We start from the raw sequence: 14,921 nt of genomic DNA on the forward strand, positions 1-14,921 counted from the left end.
GTAAATATATACATATATATATATATATATATTTCTTTAAATTGCAATGTGGAGTCCTTTATTCTTCTAAAAATTATTTAGCTACTTTATTTCTTTTGCCATTTCAAATACATTTTCTATATTTATAAAAAAATTGCTGGGGTTTTTATAAAAATTACATTAAACCTGTATACTAACATGGAGAGAATTGATATTTTTGCTATGTTGAGTTTTCCAATCCATGAATATATGTAGCTCTCATACTTATTTAGAACTTTGATGTCTGTCATTATCACTGTGTAGTTTTCAGCATGTAAGTGCTGTATGTGTTTTGTTAAAATTTTTAAAAGCAATTGTAAGTGATTCAAGGATCATCTTTTGAGATATATTGACTTCATGCATAGTTAAAACTGTAAGCAAAAATGAAAATATCAGAGATGGTGGTGTAAATTTTAAATGCTTTTCAAGGAGGGATGAGTGTGTTCTGGTTTCTGCTGCAATGATCTTCATTGTGAGCATATGTGCATAGAGCTTTCATAATTTAAAAATTTTGACATTTGAATAATTCTAATTCTCTCAACGCCATTCTATGACTTAATGTTTTTTCTGTGCAGATTTTTCTACAGAGACTTTTCTTCCGGTCAGGCCTACTGATGCATTCAGGCAACGTCTTTTCTTCAGTTAACCAACTGACATTCTGGTTATTCATCATTCTCTTTCCATCTTAGCTAATGATGTCCTACCTGCTAATGTACTTGTGATGTGTGGACATTCAATACATAAAAAATATTTAAAATACAAATCGGAAGAGTAAAGCTATACAAAAAACAACCACCTAAAAAAAAGAATAGAAGACGTCCAATGTTTTTGATGATTTGTATATTAGTGTATTATATTATAACATAATATAATCTTATAAGGTTGACCCTTATAATTTAAGAAGTTTCTCTTATTTTAATTTTTAAAGTCCCTGGGAAAGAGAAGTAATTGTATTCAGAGATTTCATGTTTGTTCTAAATTTGCAATGAATATTCTAAAATACATTAAAATTGCATGTTTTTTTTTTCTGTTTAAAACTTACCAAACTTAAAAACCATTACTGAAATGTTATTCTCAGTTTTCAGAAGAAAATGCAAGTAAGATGAAAAGGATATATGGCGAATTCTGTAGCCATCATAAGGAAGCTGTTAGCCTCTTTAAAGAACTCCAGCAGAATAAAAAGTTTCAGAATTTTATTAAGGCAAGTATTTTTAAATTTGATTACAAAGTGGTAAACCAACATGGGAAAATAGGTCCTGCTATGTCTTGTGTAATTTAGACAAGTTTCATATCTAGGTTTTTGTTTTCAAAGGAAAGAGAAGGAAGTGGTAAGTTTGTGGGAAGGATGGAAAGTCTCTTTTCTATGTTAGATATTTCTCCAAAGTATCCTTTCTTTTGGTATCTTATATCTCTGAGGTCGCGTCCTCCAAACTTCTGTGAAGATTTACAGTATTCTGGGAAGCTGTTTCATTCCCTGATAAGTTACATATCAGGAAAACCAAAGTAAAAGCAAATACAGATTCTACCCAACCCCTTTCAAATTAGTTTGCTTCAGAATTAGAAGCAAATATGGCATTTTACAATTTCATTTATAATACATTTCTTTAGAGTGTATCTTTTAAAATATGACGATCACATTTTCATAGAGGCAAATTCCCTATGACGAGTATTATCACTATTTATATCTAAAATGCACCCGTAAATGTTTTGCTTAAAAATAAATGAATCAGGTATAATTCTTCAGTATCTTCAAATTTCAGTGTTTGTCTCATGAAATTGAATTCCTTCAATCAGGCTCTGACAGGATTCACAGACTGTATATGGTGGTTATCTTTTAAGTCTCCTTTAAATTCAATCTTCTCTTTCCCTTTTTCCCCCTTTCCAGTTTATTTGTGGAAGAAATTTGTTCTATAAAGCTTCTTGGAATCTAAATTTTATCTACGCTTTTAAGAATGCTACCAGATTCATCTCTTCTCTCTCTTTATTTTTTTGTTTTTGCATGTACATGTGTGTTGAGGATTTAAAAATTTGACTAATATTTTGAAATGCTCAGCAAAAAGTTGCCCTGACTATAAGGAATTTTAAGTGCTATAATGCATAATAACAAACGTGGGAAATGTGTTGGCTAAACAAATAGCATACTGCAAACTCATGCTCAAAATTAACTTTGATTATGCTTATTTTTAAAAAAATATCATTCATGAATTCCAATAATTTGTTCACTTTTGGAGTAATTACAAGTACATTAAAGTAACTTGAAATTTCTTGAAATCTTGGAGTATTGAAATTAATGATGAAGTACACAATTTAGTGATGATGCATCAGGTTTTAATTAATGATGACAAATATGTTAGGTCTGAATAAAACTGTTCTGTTGGAGATTTTTATATTACCAAATTTACATATAAAAAGTAAATACAAGCCTAGTGTGGTGGTGCACACCTGTAATCCTAGCCCTAGGGAGTCTAAGTGGGGAGGGTTACCATGAGTTCGAGGCCAGCGTGGGAAGCATAGTTCAAGGCCAGCCTATACTACTTAGTAAGACCCTATCTCAAAAAAGAAAAAAAAAGTAAACACAAGTAAGAATTGTGTATATAAAAATGTGTTTATTTTTAAGCTTCAAAATAGTAATCTTTTGGCTCGACGCCGAGGAATTCCAGAATGCATTCTTCTGGTCACCCAGCGTATCACAAAGTACCCTGTTTTGGTGGAAAGGGTCCTGCAGTACACAAAGGGTAAGCGACAACTCCTGGGCAGTTTTTGCCCCTCTTACTACTTTTAAACATAGCCAAGGTGTGCTGAATAGCTAATAATGTTTGTGTCCTCTGATCTGTAAATATTTCCAATATTTGGAAACTGTTAAAGCTCTAGAATTGGGATTCACTTTGAGACATTATTTTTTATAATACAGCTGTCTGGTCTGAATTGTTACAAGTATCCCAAACTAAGCAGGCTGCTTCATACCTTGATCCTGAGTCCTCCACATCTGGACCTTTTTAATACCTCCTCTTCCTCATCTTCCTGTTATTTTCACAGCAGTCTGATGAGACATGATGCCACTGATGATGTCACTTCTCTCAAGCAATGAATTATCAGCCTGAGAATATTGTGTTAAAGGGCTATTTTGACTCCTCAATTTATCAGGTGCTAGGAGTAACATCTGGGAGTCTTTTAAAAAACCATTAATGCACCTGACTTGCCTGTAAGCTCCTTGTAGGATCTGTAAGGCCTGTGTCTGACTGGTTCATAGCCAGATCTTTAATGCCTAGTGCAATGGCTATTAAAAATTAGGCTAGCAATCAATAAATATATATTGCTGCAATGAATGAATACATTAAAATACCTAATCCTCAAACTAGCTTATTGATCTTGATTAAAAATTATTATTAGGATGGTGGTGTGTTATGTTAACAAGGGCAATGGATTTGGAATTGTGTAAACTTACATTGCCATTGTATATATTTGACCCTGCTACTCTGTAAGTAGTTGGGCAAATTAATTAACTAAGCTTCAGTTTTCTCTATTATAAAGTAAAAATAATAATCCTAGCCTTAAGGAATTGTTGTGAGAATTAAAAGAGATTTTGTCAAAAAGTGCCCAGTACAGACTTGGGTATGAACCAGGTGCTCAGAAGTAGGCAGTTTTTTATTGCCATTATTATTATCACTTGATTTCAGGTTATTAAAATGACATTGAGATCTTAAACGCCCACTCTACAAAACTCATCTTCTAACATTTTTTTCTTGGAAGGAGTCTAGATGAATAGCACGCATAATTTATTCTTTTCATGTTTTTTTAGTCACAGTTAGAGCAAAGACCAGGCAAGGGTTGTGGCATCTACTTAATCCTTACGTCCCATTTCGTTGCTCTGCATAATTTAACACACAAGGGAATACAAAAATAATATAAAATGAAAATCTTCCTACATTTTTCTCTCAGCAGAAGAATGAAAACAAAGTTAAGGCTTCTCTTAGTTTGTATCATGTTTATAGCCTCTCTCTCAAGTTTACCACCCCAATTCAAAGACTAAAATCTGACAGACTGTGTTAGCGCTTGCTGCTTCAAGAACCATTCTATGTCAAATTCCTGGTAAGCGGCCCGGGAACCACAGAATCCCTTATGTCAGAACCTGAAAGTGTGAGTTAAACTTTCCTCAATGTAGTTGGCATGGTGGTCGAAGGACACCGCCCCTAAGAGCAGATCTTGGCAATGTCCAGTCATCCCCAGACTTCTGCGACATTGGTTCACATGACTCTTTTGTGACTGTGCCACTCAAACCTTGTTAGTCATCCACTTCCCCTTGTTTACATGTAGACTCTGAGGGAGCATGGTGAGAGAGAGCAAGGCAAGCATTTCTGACCGGACTCCTGAAGGCTGACGCTGCTCCACTTTGAGTGGTCGGGCTTTGGAAGACACTGTCCAAGGACATTGTCCAAAGACGTTGAGCCTTTTATTAGCCTCACTGCACATCACCCTCTAAGTCAACTTTCATTTTCTCTACTCAGCTTTTCTGGTCACGAAATAGGATCTTTAGAAATAAGACCCTTTTCTGGAGGGAAGTGACTTTGTGGAGGTGAGGTAAGGTAGTGTGGCAAGCTATTTGATGGATGGAGAGAGACAAAGAATCTTCTTTGTAAAGATGGGTGTTGGGATCTGTTCTTTGGGGTTTTCTAATTAAAGCCTCACTAATCTGTGACAACATTTAGACCTGGAAATGTTTAGACCCTTTGGAGAACAGATCCCTATTCAGCTGAACTGCGCTTTCTGAGAATGTTTTACTGCCACTCTGCTCTCTGGAGAACCTCTTGTTTCTTTCCAGGTTTTTCTTTACTTTCCTTCGTGCTTTCAGTTCCCATCATCTCTATCAACACCAACTAGGTGATCTTCATCAATCATCACATACAGAAAATAGCTAAATTTTCTTGCGTCTGGAGTTTCAGGAGGCTATTGACAAAACTCCTCCAGAGTGTTTTCTTAAGGTACTAGAGGCATGAGAGCAAGTGATCAGTATTTTAAGGACTAACAACTGGATTTGGCTATGATTTACTCCGTTGTCATGAGCATGGCTGGCTTACCCATTTGCAAGGTCTTGGTGCATTGGAAATACAATTTTTTATAACCAGAAGGGAAAAAATAAAATGTTAAATATTTATTTAATGTTTTAATTATAAAGTGAATATATTTATGTTTTTGCTAATGTGACTATCACATATAGTTTTGAATATTTTCATGGAGGAAGGGATCCAGGAAGACAGCTGGGTCTGGGGCCTCTTCAGGTCACTGCATGTCTGTGTTTCTGAGAAAACACAGGTGTGGCTGCACAGCTGGGTCAGTTTTTTGGAAACTTGAAAATGTGAGAATTACTTGCTAACCTGTGTCTAAGGAAGAGAGGCCCAACTTAGTCTGTGACATGTTCCTGCTGCAGGGGAAAAGTCATATGAAGCCCTAGAACTCCAATATCATATTGTCAATTAAGTTGCATCTACTAATGCAAATGTATAATAAATATTTTAACGGTTCTTCTTTGGCACATGGGGAAGGCAAAGTGATGATATAAATTTAAATTTAATCTAACATTTTTCTAATGGGATTTCTGTTATTTGGATACCTTTCACTGTATTTTAAAACTAAAGAAGAGATTTCTTTCTTTTCCCTCTGTCCTATTGTGTGGTGTTCTTTCTTTCTTCTTTCCATGCAGAAAGAACTGAAGAACATAAAGACTTATGCAAAGCTCTTTGCTTAATTAAAGATATGATTGCAGCTGTGGATCTAAAAGTCAGCGAGTATGAGAAAAACCAAAAATGGCTTGAGATCCTGAACAAGATAGAAAACAAAACATACACAAAGCTCAAAAACGGCCATGTGTTTAGAAAGCAGGCACTGATCAGTAAAGAAAGGACACTGTTACACGAAGGCCTTGTCTACTGGAAAACTGCTACGGGTCGTTTTAAAGGTACTGTGGCTCCATCTGAGCTAATTCTCCTCTTTTCCTACACCTTAACCATTCATCATAGGATAGGTTTTGTTTTGTTGTAATAAGAGGGTCAGAATTCAAGCATACACAGATAAACCCTTGATTTTTCAGGTGAAAGTTTAAATTGTGAAGTTCGGTAGGCAAATGTGACAGTGATACAAATCTCTGAAAGGAATACACTGCTCTAAGACAAAACCTTCCCATGTATTTTTATGAATCTGCAAGTTTGCTGTCTAAATCAAAGGCACTGACAGTTCTGTTCATCGTTGGCACAGAAATGTTATTCTGGCAAGCGTGCTGTGTTGAAAGCAAAGCAGTACACCTACACAGCTGGGGTCTGTGTTTGCCAAGCCAGCCTGGGGCTGTCAGACCATGGAAGAGAGAGGAAAACACTCTAAATGTCATCTTTGTTGTTGCATCACATAACACATCCACATACATGCCAGCCCTGGCGTAAACCACTTTCGTGGTGCTACTGTTCCCTAAGGGGCGTTAACTGGACTTGTTAATCTGGTTAGAGTCTAAAACAGTATATTTCAATTCTTAAGGGCTGATCATGTAGCTAGCACCTTGCCTGACTCTAGCTTTTAAAAACTGGCTACACATTAGAGTCACCCTTGGAGCTTAAAAAAAATAAATCCTGCTCAAGTCTCTTCTCTGAGATTCTAATTTTATTGGTCAAGGGATTGAGCCAAAGGCCAAGGGATGTTTTAAAGTTCCCCCGGAAAGTCTGCTTGGCAGCCAGGCCTAAGAACCACAGGTCTACTCTTCTCTTTTTCTAACACTTCATCATAATAACTTCCTTAGGTAAGCAAGGAGAAGTACAAGGTATTAAATTCTAGTTCAGTGGGTCATTACCCATGGGAGGATGATCCAGTTTTGATGGAAGGTCAGCTAATATCTGAAACAGATTGGCTGATCAACAGTTTTTAATGCTGTGTTGAAAAAAGTCTTAACTGCAACAGACAGATTCTCATATACTTTGTCCACTTAGTAGAATGAGAGGTTTGGGAGCTTTGGGTTGGATTATGCAGTGAATGGAGTGAAGATGGTTCTTATAAACCGTCTCAAACCTTACTGAGATGTAAGGGCGCACAGGAGGAGGTTTTCATATGTGAGTTGACATGGAAGTTGCCTCTTGCACTCTAATTAAGCACCTTTCCCCCTCAATGTAAGGCTTCTGTTAGAACCTTTTAAAAAGTCAAGTCGTTTCCTTTCATTTTGAAAACTGCAATATTCCATTCTTTTCTGGAAATTGGCTATCCCCACAATCACAGACACAAACACACACACTTACACATGGGTTTCTGTTACGCTATCTATATTTCTCTAGCTATAATATACAAGGGATTTATGAAAGTGTCATACTTAGACACAATGTTAGTCTTTTATTTTTATTAAATGATATTTAGATTTCAAGCATAAAATTTGGGTATTTAACAAAGGCGTTTTAGCTGTGGTTTGCATCACTAATACTAAGAATGTTTTTTCTTTGAAGATATCCTAGCTCTACTTTTAACTGACCTACTGCTCTTTTTACAAGAAAAAGACCAGAAATACATCTTTGCAGCTGTTGTAAGTACATGATCATATGATGCATATTTTTAATAGTAGATTTAATCCTGCATTTCCTTGAAAAATTTCTGAAATTCCAAGTAAAGCAAAATTGTCACTAGCAAGAACATGGGCCTGTGATATTCTCATTGGTGTTAATGGCTGCACAGCTTGTTCAGGAGTTAACATTGCTAGTGGTGAAAACATTGAAGTAGTTCAATCCTGGATGAGAACAGGCACTGCTCTGAGCCCCATGGACTTCTCTGCTGGCTGGCTATGTTAGACCTTCCTCTAGTCCCCTTTCCTCATCCCCCTCTTTCAGATTTAGCAACTAAAATGCTAATGCAGGGCACATTTCCAGTATCTTACGTTTTCTATTCCTGTTAGATGGTACCCTTGTTGTAGCACTTACAAACCCCACTCATAACTTTCAAGATGATCTTCTACCCAACAAGCGAATGCCATCTTGGTCTCAGAAGAAAACTTTTATTTCTACTACAATAATTTCTGATGAGTAAGGTTGTTCATATAGCACTTGTCTTTGTAATGTCTAGGTTAGTCTCATCAGAACACCATTAGACCAGCAGTAAAAACCAATATTTTGTAATTTTGTCGTGTTATGCAGCATTTGTGTGGTCCAAAATGGTGGAGAAGGCAGATGTCATCAGTTAACTCCTTGTTAGTGTGATACAGCATCAGGCCCTGCCCCAAGACACGGTACTAATCTGGAATAAAATGGTAGCTCTGTAAAGTGGAAATGTTTGATATCCACTGAGTGATAGGCTCTTTGGGTTCATGAGGAGATAGCATCAATTCCGGGTGGTTGTAGAAAATTAAGTTTTTGTTTTGCTACTCTGAGAAAACAAAGAAGCACATTAGCCCAGGCATAAGGTTCTAGGGGGAAGTGGTCGGAGCAGTATCTCCTCTGCTTGCCCTAACTTGTTAGGTTGGCCCAAGAGGCTACTCCATCCTCTTTAGCCACTGCCTTGTATTGACACAGTATCCCAAGTTGTATGAAGGTCACAGCCTTTGTCACAGAGCTATAGCAGAGGATAATCAGGAAGCCTAAACAAGTCTTCGTGTCCCTGATCCATTTGCACTGTACTTAGTGCAAATTGCATGACAACTTCCTGACTTGCCCAACCGTCTTCAGTGCTGTTATCTGGGACACTTTGAATAAACAGAGAAAAAAGAGGAAAGGTAGGGACCATTTTGTTTAACCTGGGAGATGGTGAGGGCCAGGATGGAAGAGAAACATTTGTATTGCATCTTTATAGAAACAGAGATTTTGTCAAAGCCAGAGACCTGAAAGAGAAGCAAATTCTGCTTCTTGGGTGGTATCACAAGCTAAATGATAAGAACTAGACACAATATACAGACAACTATCTTGTTTTCTAGAACAATAGAGTATATGGACTCCAATCTAGCTGTGACACTCAGCTTACTGTATGACTTCAAATCTGTGTTTGTCCCTCTTATCTGTCATGACCCTTGCAGAGTTATCTGTACCACCCAAGACCACACTTTACTTTAAATGGGAGGTTAAGAATGCAATCTCCCAAGTATCAAAATGAAGGCAGCCCCAGCTTCTTGGTAGAATGTATTTGGTTATGGACCGCATTAAAATTTTGCAGCTACTGTTTGCTGGAACATGTTAGCCAACACGTAAAAGTGATATTAGGGAGCAAAAGAGAAAGTACTATTTTACCCTTAAAAAGTCAAGTGTACTATATTGTTGGATGATGTGCTCTAAGTCAATCTGACAGGAGCCTCTGTGTCATCAGTGGGGTGAGCAAAGTGGGGGCATTGAGGAGTTAGCTAAAGGTATACAAATAACTACTTCTCTAGGTCCCACCCTACTTTTTTTAGAAAGTTAAAAAATCTCACCATGGACCCATGGTGAGATTCTCCATTCTTTGTGCCCTTTAGAACAATTACTATTTAGTAGATGCGTATCCTGCTACGTGTTCTAGAAGACATATGAATTTGTTTTTCTCTTTATTAGTACATGTTTACAGTACATGATTAAATTCATCATGAGAAATTGATACATGAATGTAACACATCTTAATTCTTCTTTTATCCCCTTTCCCTCACTTTATGCTTTATCCCTCCCTTGATCTCTTGGTCCCCCACCCTTTCGTGAAAATTGTATCATTGTGGCTAGAATTAGCTAGATGACAAGCATCTGGAGGTAGCAAGAGAATAGAGTCCTGTGCTTATAAGAGTTTTATTTTTTGTTTTTAAAGAGGGATCATGTGAAAATAGGGGGTAGGATCCAAACCTACACAATTCATAGGAAAAAGTAGATATGTTCACTAAGTCCTGGGATACTGAGTCTACAAAGAATCTCTTGAATACTAAAAAACGGCAATCAGAAATTAATTAAAAGGACAAAATAAATGTGTAGATCTGCAAGTTCAGGTTCAAAATAGGAAGCAACCTAAGAAAATCACAGTGGAATCACTCACTGATGGAATCAGCGCAGAATGGATAGGGTATAAAAAAAAGGATACAGCAGCTTCTCCTTCCCTCTTCCATGACAGCAGAGGCCTTTGTCTTCAAATGCCAGTAGGGACTGGGCAGAAACATAAATGAGTGAACCCAGGCAGAGTCAGTATTGTGAGACAACAGAGGGTGAGGGAGATTATAGTCAACCAGCAGGTCCATGTCCCAACTCAAAGAGGATAGTGATTACTCGGGTATATAGACAGTATTTTTAAATGACAGTGTGGGCCTGGGATTGCTGATCTTCTGTTTTTTCCCATGTACCCAGCTTAGGGATTTTTATAAGTTTCAATCTCCCAGTTTTTAAATGTTGGCAACTTATTTTTTCAAAAAGAGTTTTATTTTCATCTTCAAATATAATTTATTAAGAATTTAACATATGGTAAGCTCTGGGTAAATTCTCACAATCAAACATTGTCATGTTTTATTTTGACAATAGATAATGTTTTTCTTCTAACTTCCAGATGAAAATGTAAAGATTGAGGTCAAAGTAAGTAGAGTGAAGATTTGAGTTGGAGCTTTTCAATTCCAGATCACATTTATTTAAGTACTCTGCTATACAGCAACCCTCAAAGCATTTTGATATTACTAATTTGCCTAATATTGAATTTTAACATTAGTTTCTCTCTTTCTTGAGCTTCTCAACAAATGGCCCAAGAACCACATAAAATCTCTTGAGGACACACAGTAAAATTTTAGATTCCTCGGCTTTATTTTGAAACATTGAAACCTGAGTATCTGGAGGAAGAATGCAATGATGTTATGTCTCCTCATGTGATTCTTGCTAAAATTTGAGAACCAATTTCAGATTTCAAAAAGAGTTTTTCTTTTTTTTTTCTTTTTATTGAGTTTATTGGTACAATCTAGGTATACAATACAGTTACATTCATCAATGGGATTCGGTACCTTTACATAATTGATCTTGATTCTCATTTTTTCCCCTTGTCCCTGCCCTCCCTTCACCCCCTCCTCCCCTCCCCATTTACAAACACTGTATTTCCATTTTTTCAGTTTCTCATATTTTTTTCCTCTTCCTTATTACCTTTCCCCCACCCTTCCCACTTTCCCTACACCTTTAGCCCTTTACTTCCTATTTCACATTATTAATTATCTCATTAGGATCCTGTGTACTATTATAGTGTTTCACACCAGAGAAACTATTCGGTATTTCGATTAAAGAAATCTCTGTATGAACATTAAAAATAGGGAATCCTAAAATAAAACTAAAAAGGAAAGTAAAAGAGAAAAGGCAATGATGTAACATTAAAATAATCCTTAATTCTGGAGATGAAAATGGTCCCTGAACATATTTGAATTGTTTCTTGCTCTTATAGTCTTATCTTATTCTTTCAAAAAGAATTTTTAAAAGGGCTATGGCACAAACAAAACTTTCAGGTCAAGTTTGGCCTTTGTGTCTCCATTGTTTGATATCTGCCTCCAAAGCCAATGTGTTTCCTCCACTCCCGAGAATTCGAGTGCTTGCTCACTGCTAGTGTTCATGTGTGAAGAGTGTGACTAATGATGAATGTGTCTCTGGTGCCTCCTGGTATGATCATGATTTAATGAATGCTATTTTCTACCCCTTTATTTATTCTTCACTTTTGAAAGATCTTACTGTGCCTCTCCCCTCCTCCTCCAACACCATCCAACATGTTCACATAATTTCGCTGTCTTGCATATCTTGATTCAAACCCACCCTGTGTTTTACATACAGAGGCCATTTACCTTGTAAGCTGAGGAAAATGAAACACTGCACTGAAACAAGGAAAGCAGATAACATCTTGGAGACTAGATCCATTGAAGAACAGGGGCTTCAGTAATGCTCACAGGACCTCCCTCCTTTAGAGGGCAGTATTCCAGAAGGCTTGCCACAAAACTTTCTGCTTCCACTTACAGAGACATAGCCTGGAATTGGGTAGACCAGCAGTCTGTCCCATCATGATGCATATTTTTTTAATATTATTCTAAGAAATGTAAAGAAGGTATCCTTGGTCCATCCTGGCACATAGCTCCAGATGTGGCACAGATGTGCAATGCTGGGAAGACAGACAAGCTAGCAGCAAGAAGTCAGGGGTGGGGAAAAGAGTGCCATGTTCTGGATAAAGGCGTCACTCTGTCCCTGAGGGGGAAACAAAACCACACTCTGCAGCTGACTCTGTAAACAGTGGTGGAAGCCACAGACCAAAGCAGATTCCTCCTCTTTACCCCCCACGCTGCTCATTCTGCTGCCATTCTTTTAGCCATGCTTTCAACTGTAGCTCCATAACCACATCAGTGTTATGAGGGTTGTCCTCATCCTTGAGTCTCCTTGTGCTCAGCAAGAGGCATTGAAGTTCCACAGTAAATAATGGTAAAAGAGATGACTTAATCATGGCACGGGCACCAAATTTTAGACTTTCTTCCTATTTCCCTTGGTTGGAATTCTACTAAAATCTAGTTTATATTACTGAGTATTCATTCTGCAAAACAATGTGCTCAGCGTACAAAGATGAAGTAGACCCATTCCTGCCCACCAAGGACTCATCTGGTTGGTGAGAAGAGACACCTACAAGCAGCACTGTAGTTTTGTTGTTGCGGTCTGCAGGACTATAGCAGAGGCGCTGGATAAATCCAGAGAATCGAAGGTCTTGCCTCTTCATTCTTACCTTGTGTCTTATAGTCTATCTCCTAAATTTCTGGAGTTCGGTTTCTATTACTGAATTGAAACTGAATTTCTATAAATAGCCAAACACAATAGACTTTTTATGTTTTGGTACCAGGAATCGAACTCAGAAACTTGCATGAAATTTCCAGGCAGGTGTGCTGCCGCTGAGCTAAATCCCTGGCACCCCAATAGATTTTTTTTTACTCTTCACCCTTCTCAATCTCTTTGTAATATTTCATAGACTGTTTACCTGGCGAGTCTTCAAAATCCCTTCTCTCTTGACCACAGTATTTTGATACTTTTTTTCTACCTCTCTGGTTTTTCTGTCTCTTAAGAAATGGTTCTTTGAAACCACTATTTTTAAGGATGCACATTCCCCTCAACCCTGTGTCTCCATCCTTTCTTCTCTCCACTCTCTCTGATGGAGATCTCAGCAACTTCTGCTACTCTTTTGAAAAGGCCCAAGAGGAAATGATGGTCTCTGTAGCCCTGCTGCTTTCTGGGCCTGTGGGTTTGGGGGATGACTGTCATTAGTGGGTGCTGCTTCATCTGCACACTCTCTTCGTTCTGGTAGGATCAGAAGCCGTCAGTTATTTCCCTTCAGAAGCTCATTGCTAGAGAAGTTGCTAATGAAGAGAGAGGAATGTTTCTGATCAGTGCTTCATCTGCTGGTCCTGAGATGTATGAAATCCACACCAACTCCAAGGAGGAACGGAATAACTGGATGAGGCAGATCCAACAGGCCGTAGAAAGGTAACATAATTTCTGCCAGGAGTCTATGGAATGGACACGTTCAGCCAGGGAAATATTCTAACCATGTCTCCCCTGTGTGAAATGTTGCCTCAGCCAGAGCAGTCTGCTCCCTGTCCCTGCCCCTACCTGCCTTCGGGAGCCCCTCACCTGCAGTTCTGCCCTCCGCTCACCTCCCCGAATGCAGCGCCCTCCCCTCCCCACCACCTGGACCTTTGGTGCAGCTCCTGCCTCCCCCACCTCACGAAGACCTCTTCAGTCTGTGTGATCTCTTCTGTACCCGCAATGCTTTAGCACCTACTCCCTAAGGCATTTATTTGGTGCTCACCGTACACTGCCCTGTAGCTCCTGTCTTTATGTATATATGCACACATGTGTTTATGTCATTAGATTGGAAGCTCCTTGAGAGCAGGGACGAGGCCCTATGTTTCTCTGTGTGCCTCGTACTGAGGAATCACTTAATAAATGTCTAAGTTAATTTGTTCCTCATTACTTTTCAAGGACAGTTTTTGTAAATGAGGGTGCAAGAGAGGTTGTGATCATTCTCACAGGTAATTTGATGAGTTGGATCTGGAAATTGTATGAAATTTTTCTTCTTCCACTGCATTTCACCCAATATGGTGCCCTGCTCCCATCCCTTTAACCCCTTCCACCTTTCCACCCTTGAGAATACAAGTGCCCAGATATTGTAAAGAGCAAGAATTAGTATCATAGCTGTACTTAATGCCAGGATGGTCTGTGTGTGCTTATGTGTATTCGTTTGTGTGTGTTTGCTGGAATATTTGAGTCACTCTACACTACTGACTTTTAGAGCCATGTTGTGTTTACTGTGGAAGATCCTTTATACACTCAGGGAGATCCCTCTCTTGGCCAGGCCAGGAGGCTTGATGGTTCTCTTTATGCAGATTTTTTTTACCTTTATGAATAATTCCCTTACCTAGTCACCCTATTTTTTAAATGAGCCTAAAGATACTTGGATTTAGTTTTTGTTGTATCTCTCAATTGCTGTCTTTTGAAGTTGCCCAGAAGAAGAAGGGGGAAGGACAAGTGAGTCTGATGAGGAGAGGCGGAAAGCCGAAGCCAGAGTGGCCAGAATTCTGCAGTGTCAAGGTACGGGGTGGGCCCATCTGGCTCCCTGGCTGTGCTTCTGGGGATTGGGAGAGCTCTGGTGTCGTGAAGGAAAGCTCATTACTGAACGACTGCATGTACCTGAGGCCCTGCCCGGTCACTCTCCAGAGAACAACCTGATCCTAGATGATAGGTGGGGGCAGGCTGGGGCCCGGGAGCATGGGCATTTCTGGCTGATGGTTTTAAATTTCGGTTGCAGCACTCTCTGGTCATGGTTGTATGACTGACAAGGAACCGGCAGGTCTGTCCATTGAATGCAAATCTGTGAAGTTACGAAATAAGATTAGTTTGGTGGTTCTCAATTCTGGCTTGACATCAGAATCATGTAGCGAGGTTGTTACTGAT

The 14,921-nt window shown here is 38.5% G+C and overlaps 1 protein-coding gene across 6 annotated transcripts in view; it reads left to right on the forward strand.

Annotated features, from left to right (window-relative positions):
* Arhgef28 (Rho guanine nucleotide exchange factor 28) overlaps positions 1-14,921 on the forward strand; it is a 300,102-nt gene that overhangs the window by 239,374 nt on the left and 45,807 nt on the right. For all 6 annotated transcript variants that reach the window (XM_010635168.3, XM_033761423.1, XM_010635173.3 and 3 more), the window contains 6 exons: positions 1,097-1,219; positions 2,636-2,753; positions 5,717-5,971; positions 7,491-7,567; positions 13,273-13,451; positions 14,467-14,558. In XM_010635168.3, the coding sequence (XP_010633470.1) occupies positions 1,097-1,219; positions 2,636-2,753; positions 5,717-5,971; positions 7,491-7,567; positions 13,273-13,451; positions 14,467-14,558 (844 nt within the window). The remainder of the gene's footprint in view (positions 1-1,096; positions 1,220-2,635; positions 2,754-5,716; positions 5,972-7,490; positions 7,568-13,272; positions 13,452-14,466; positions 14,559-14,921) is intronic.

Source organism: Fukomys damarensis, unplaced genomic scaffold, assembly GCF_012274545.1.
Source record: "Fukomys damarensis isolate Sample0158 unplaced genomic scaffold, DMR_v1.0_HiC HiC_scaffold_1, whole genome shotgun sequence".
NCBI lineage: Eukaryota > Metazoa > Chordata > Mammalia > Rodentia > Bathyergidae > Fukomys > Fukomys damarensis.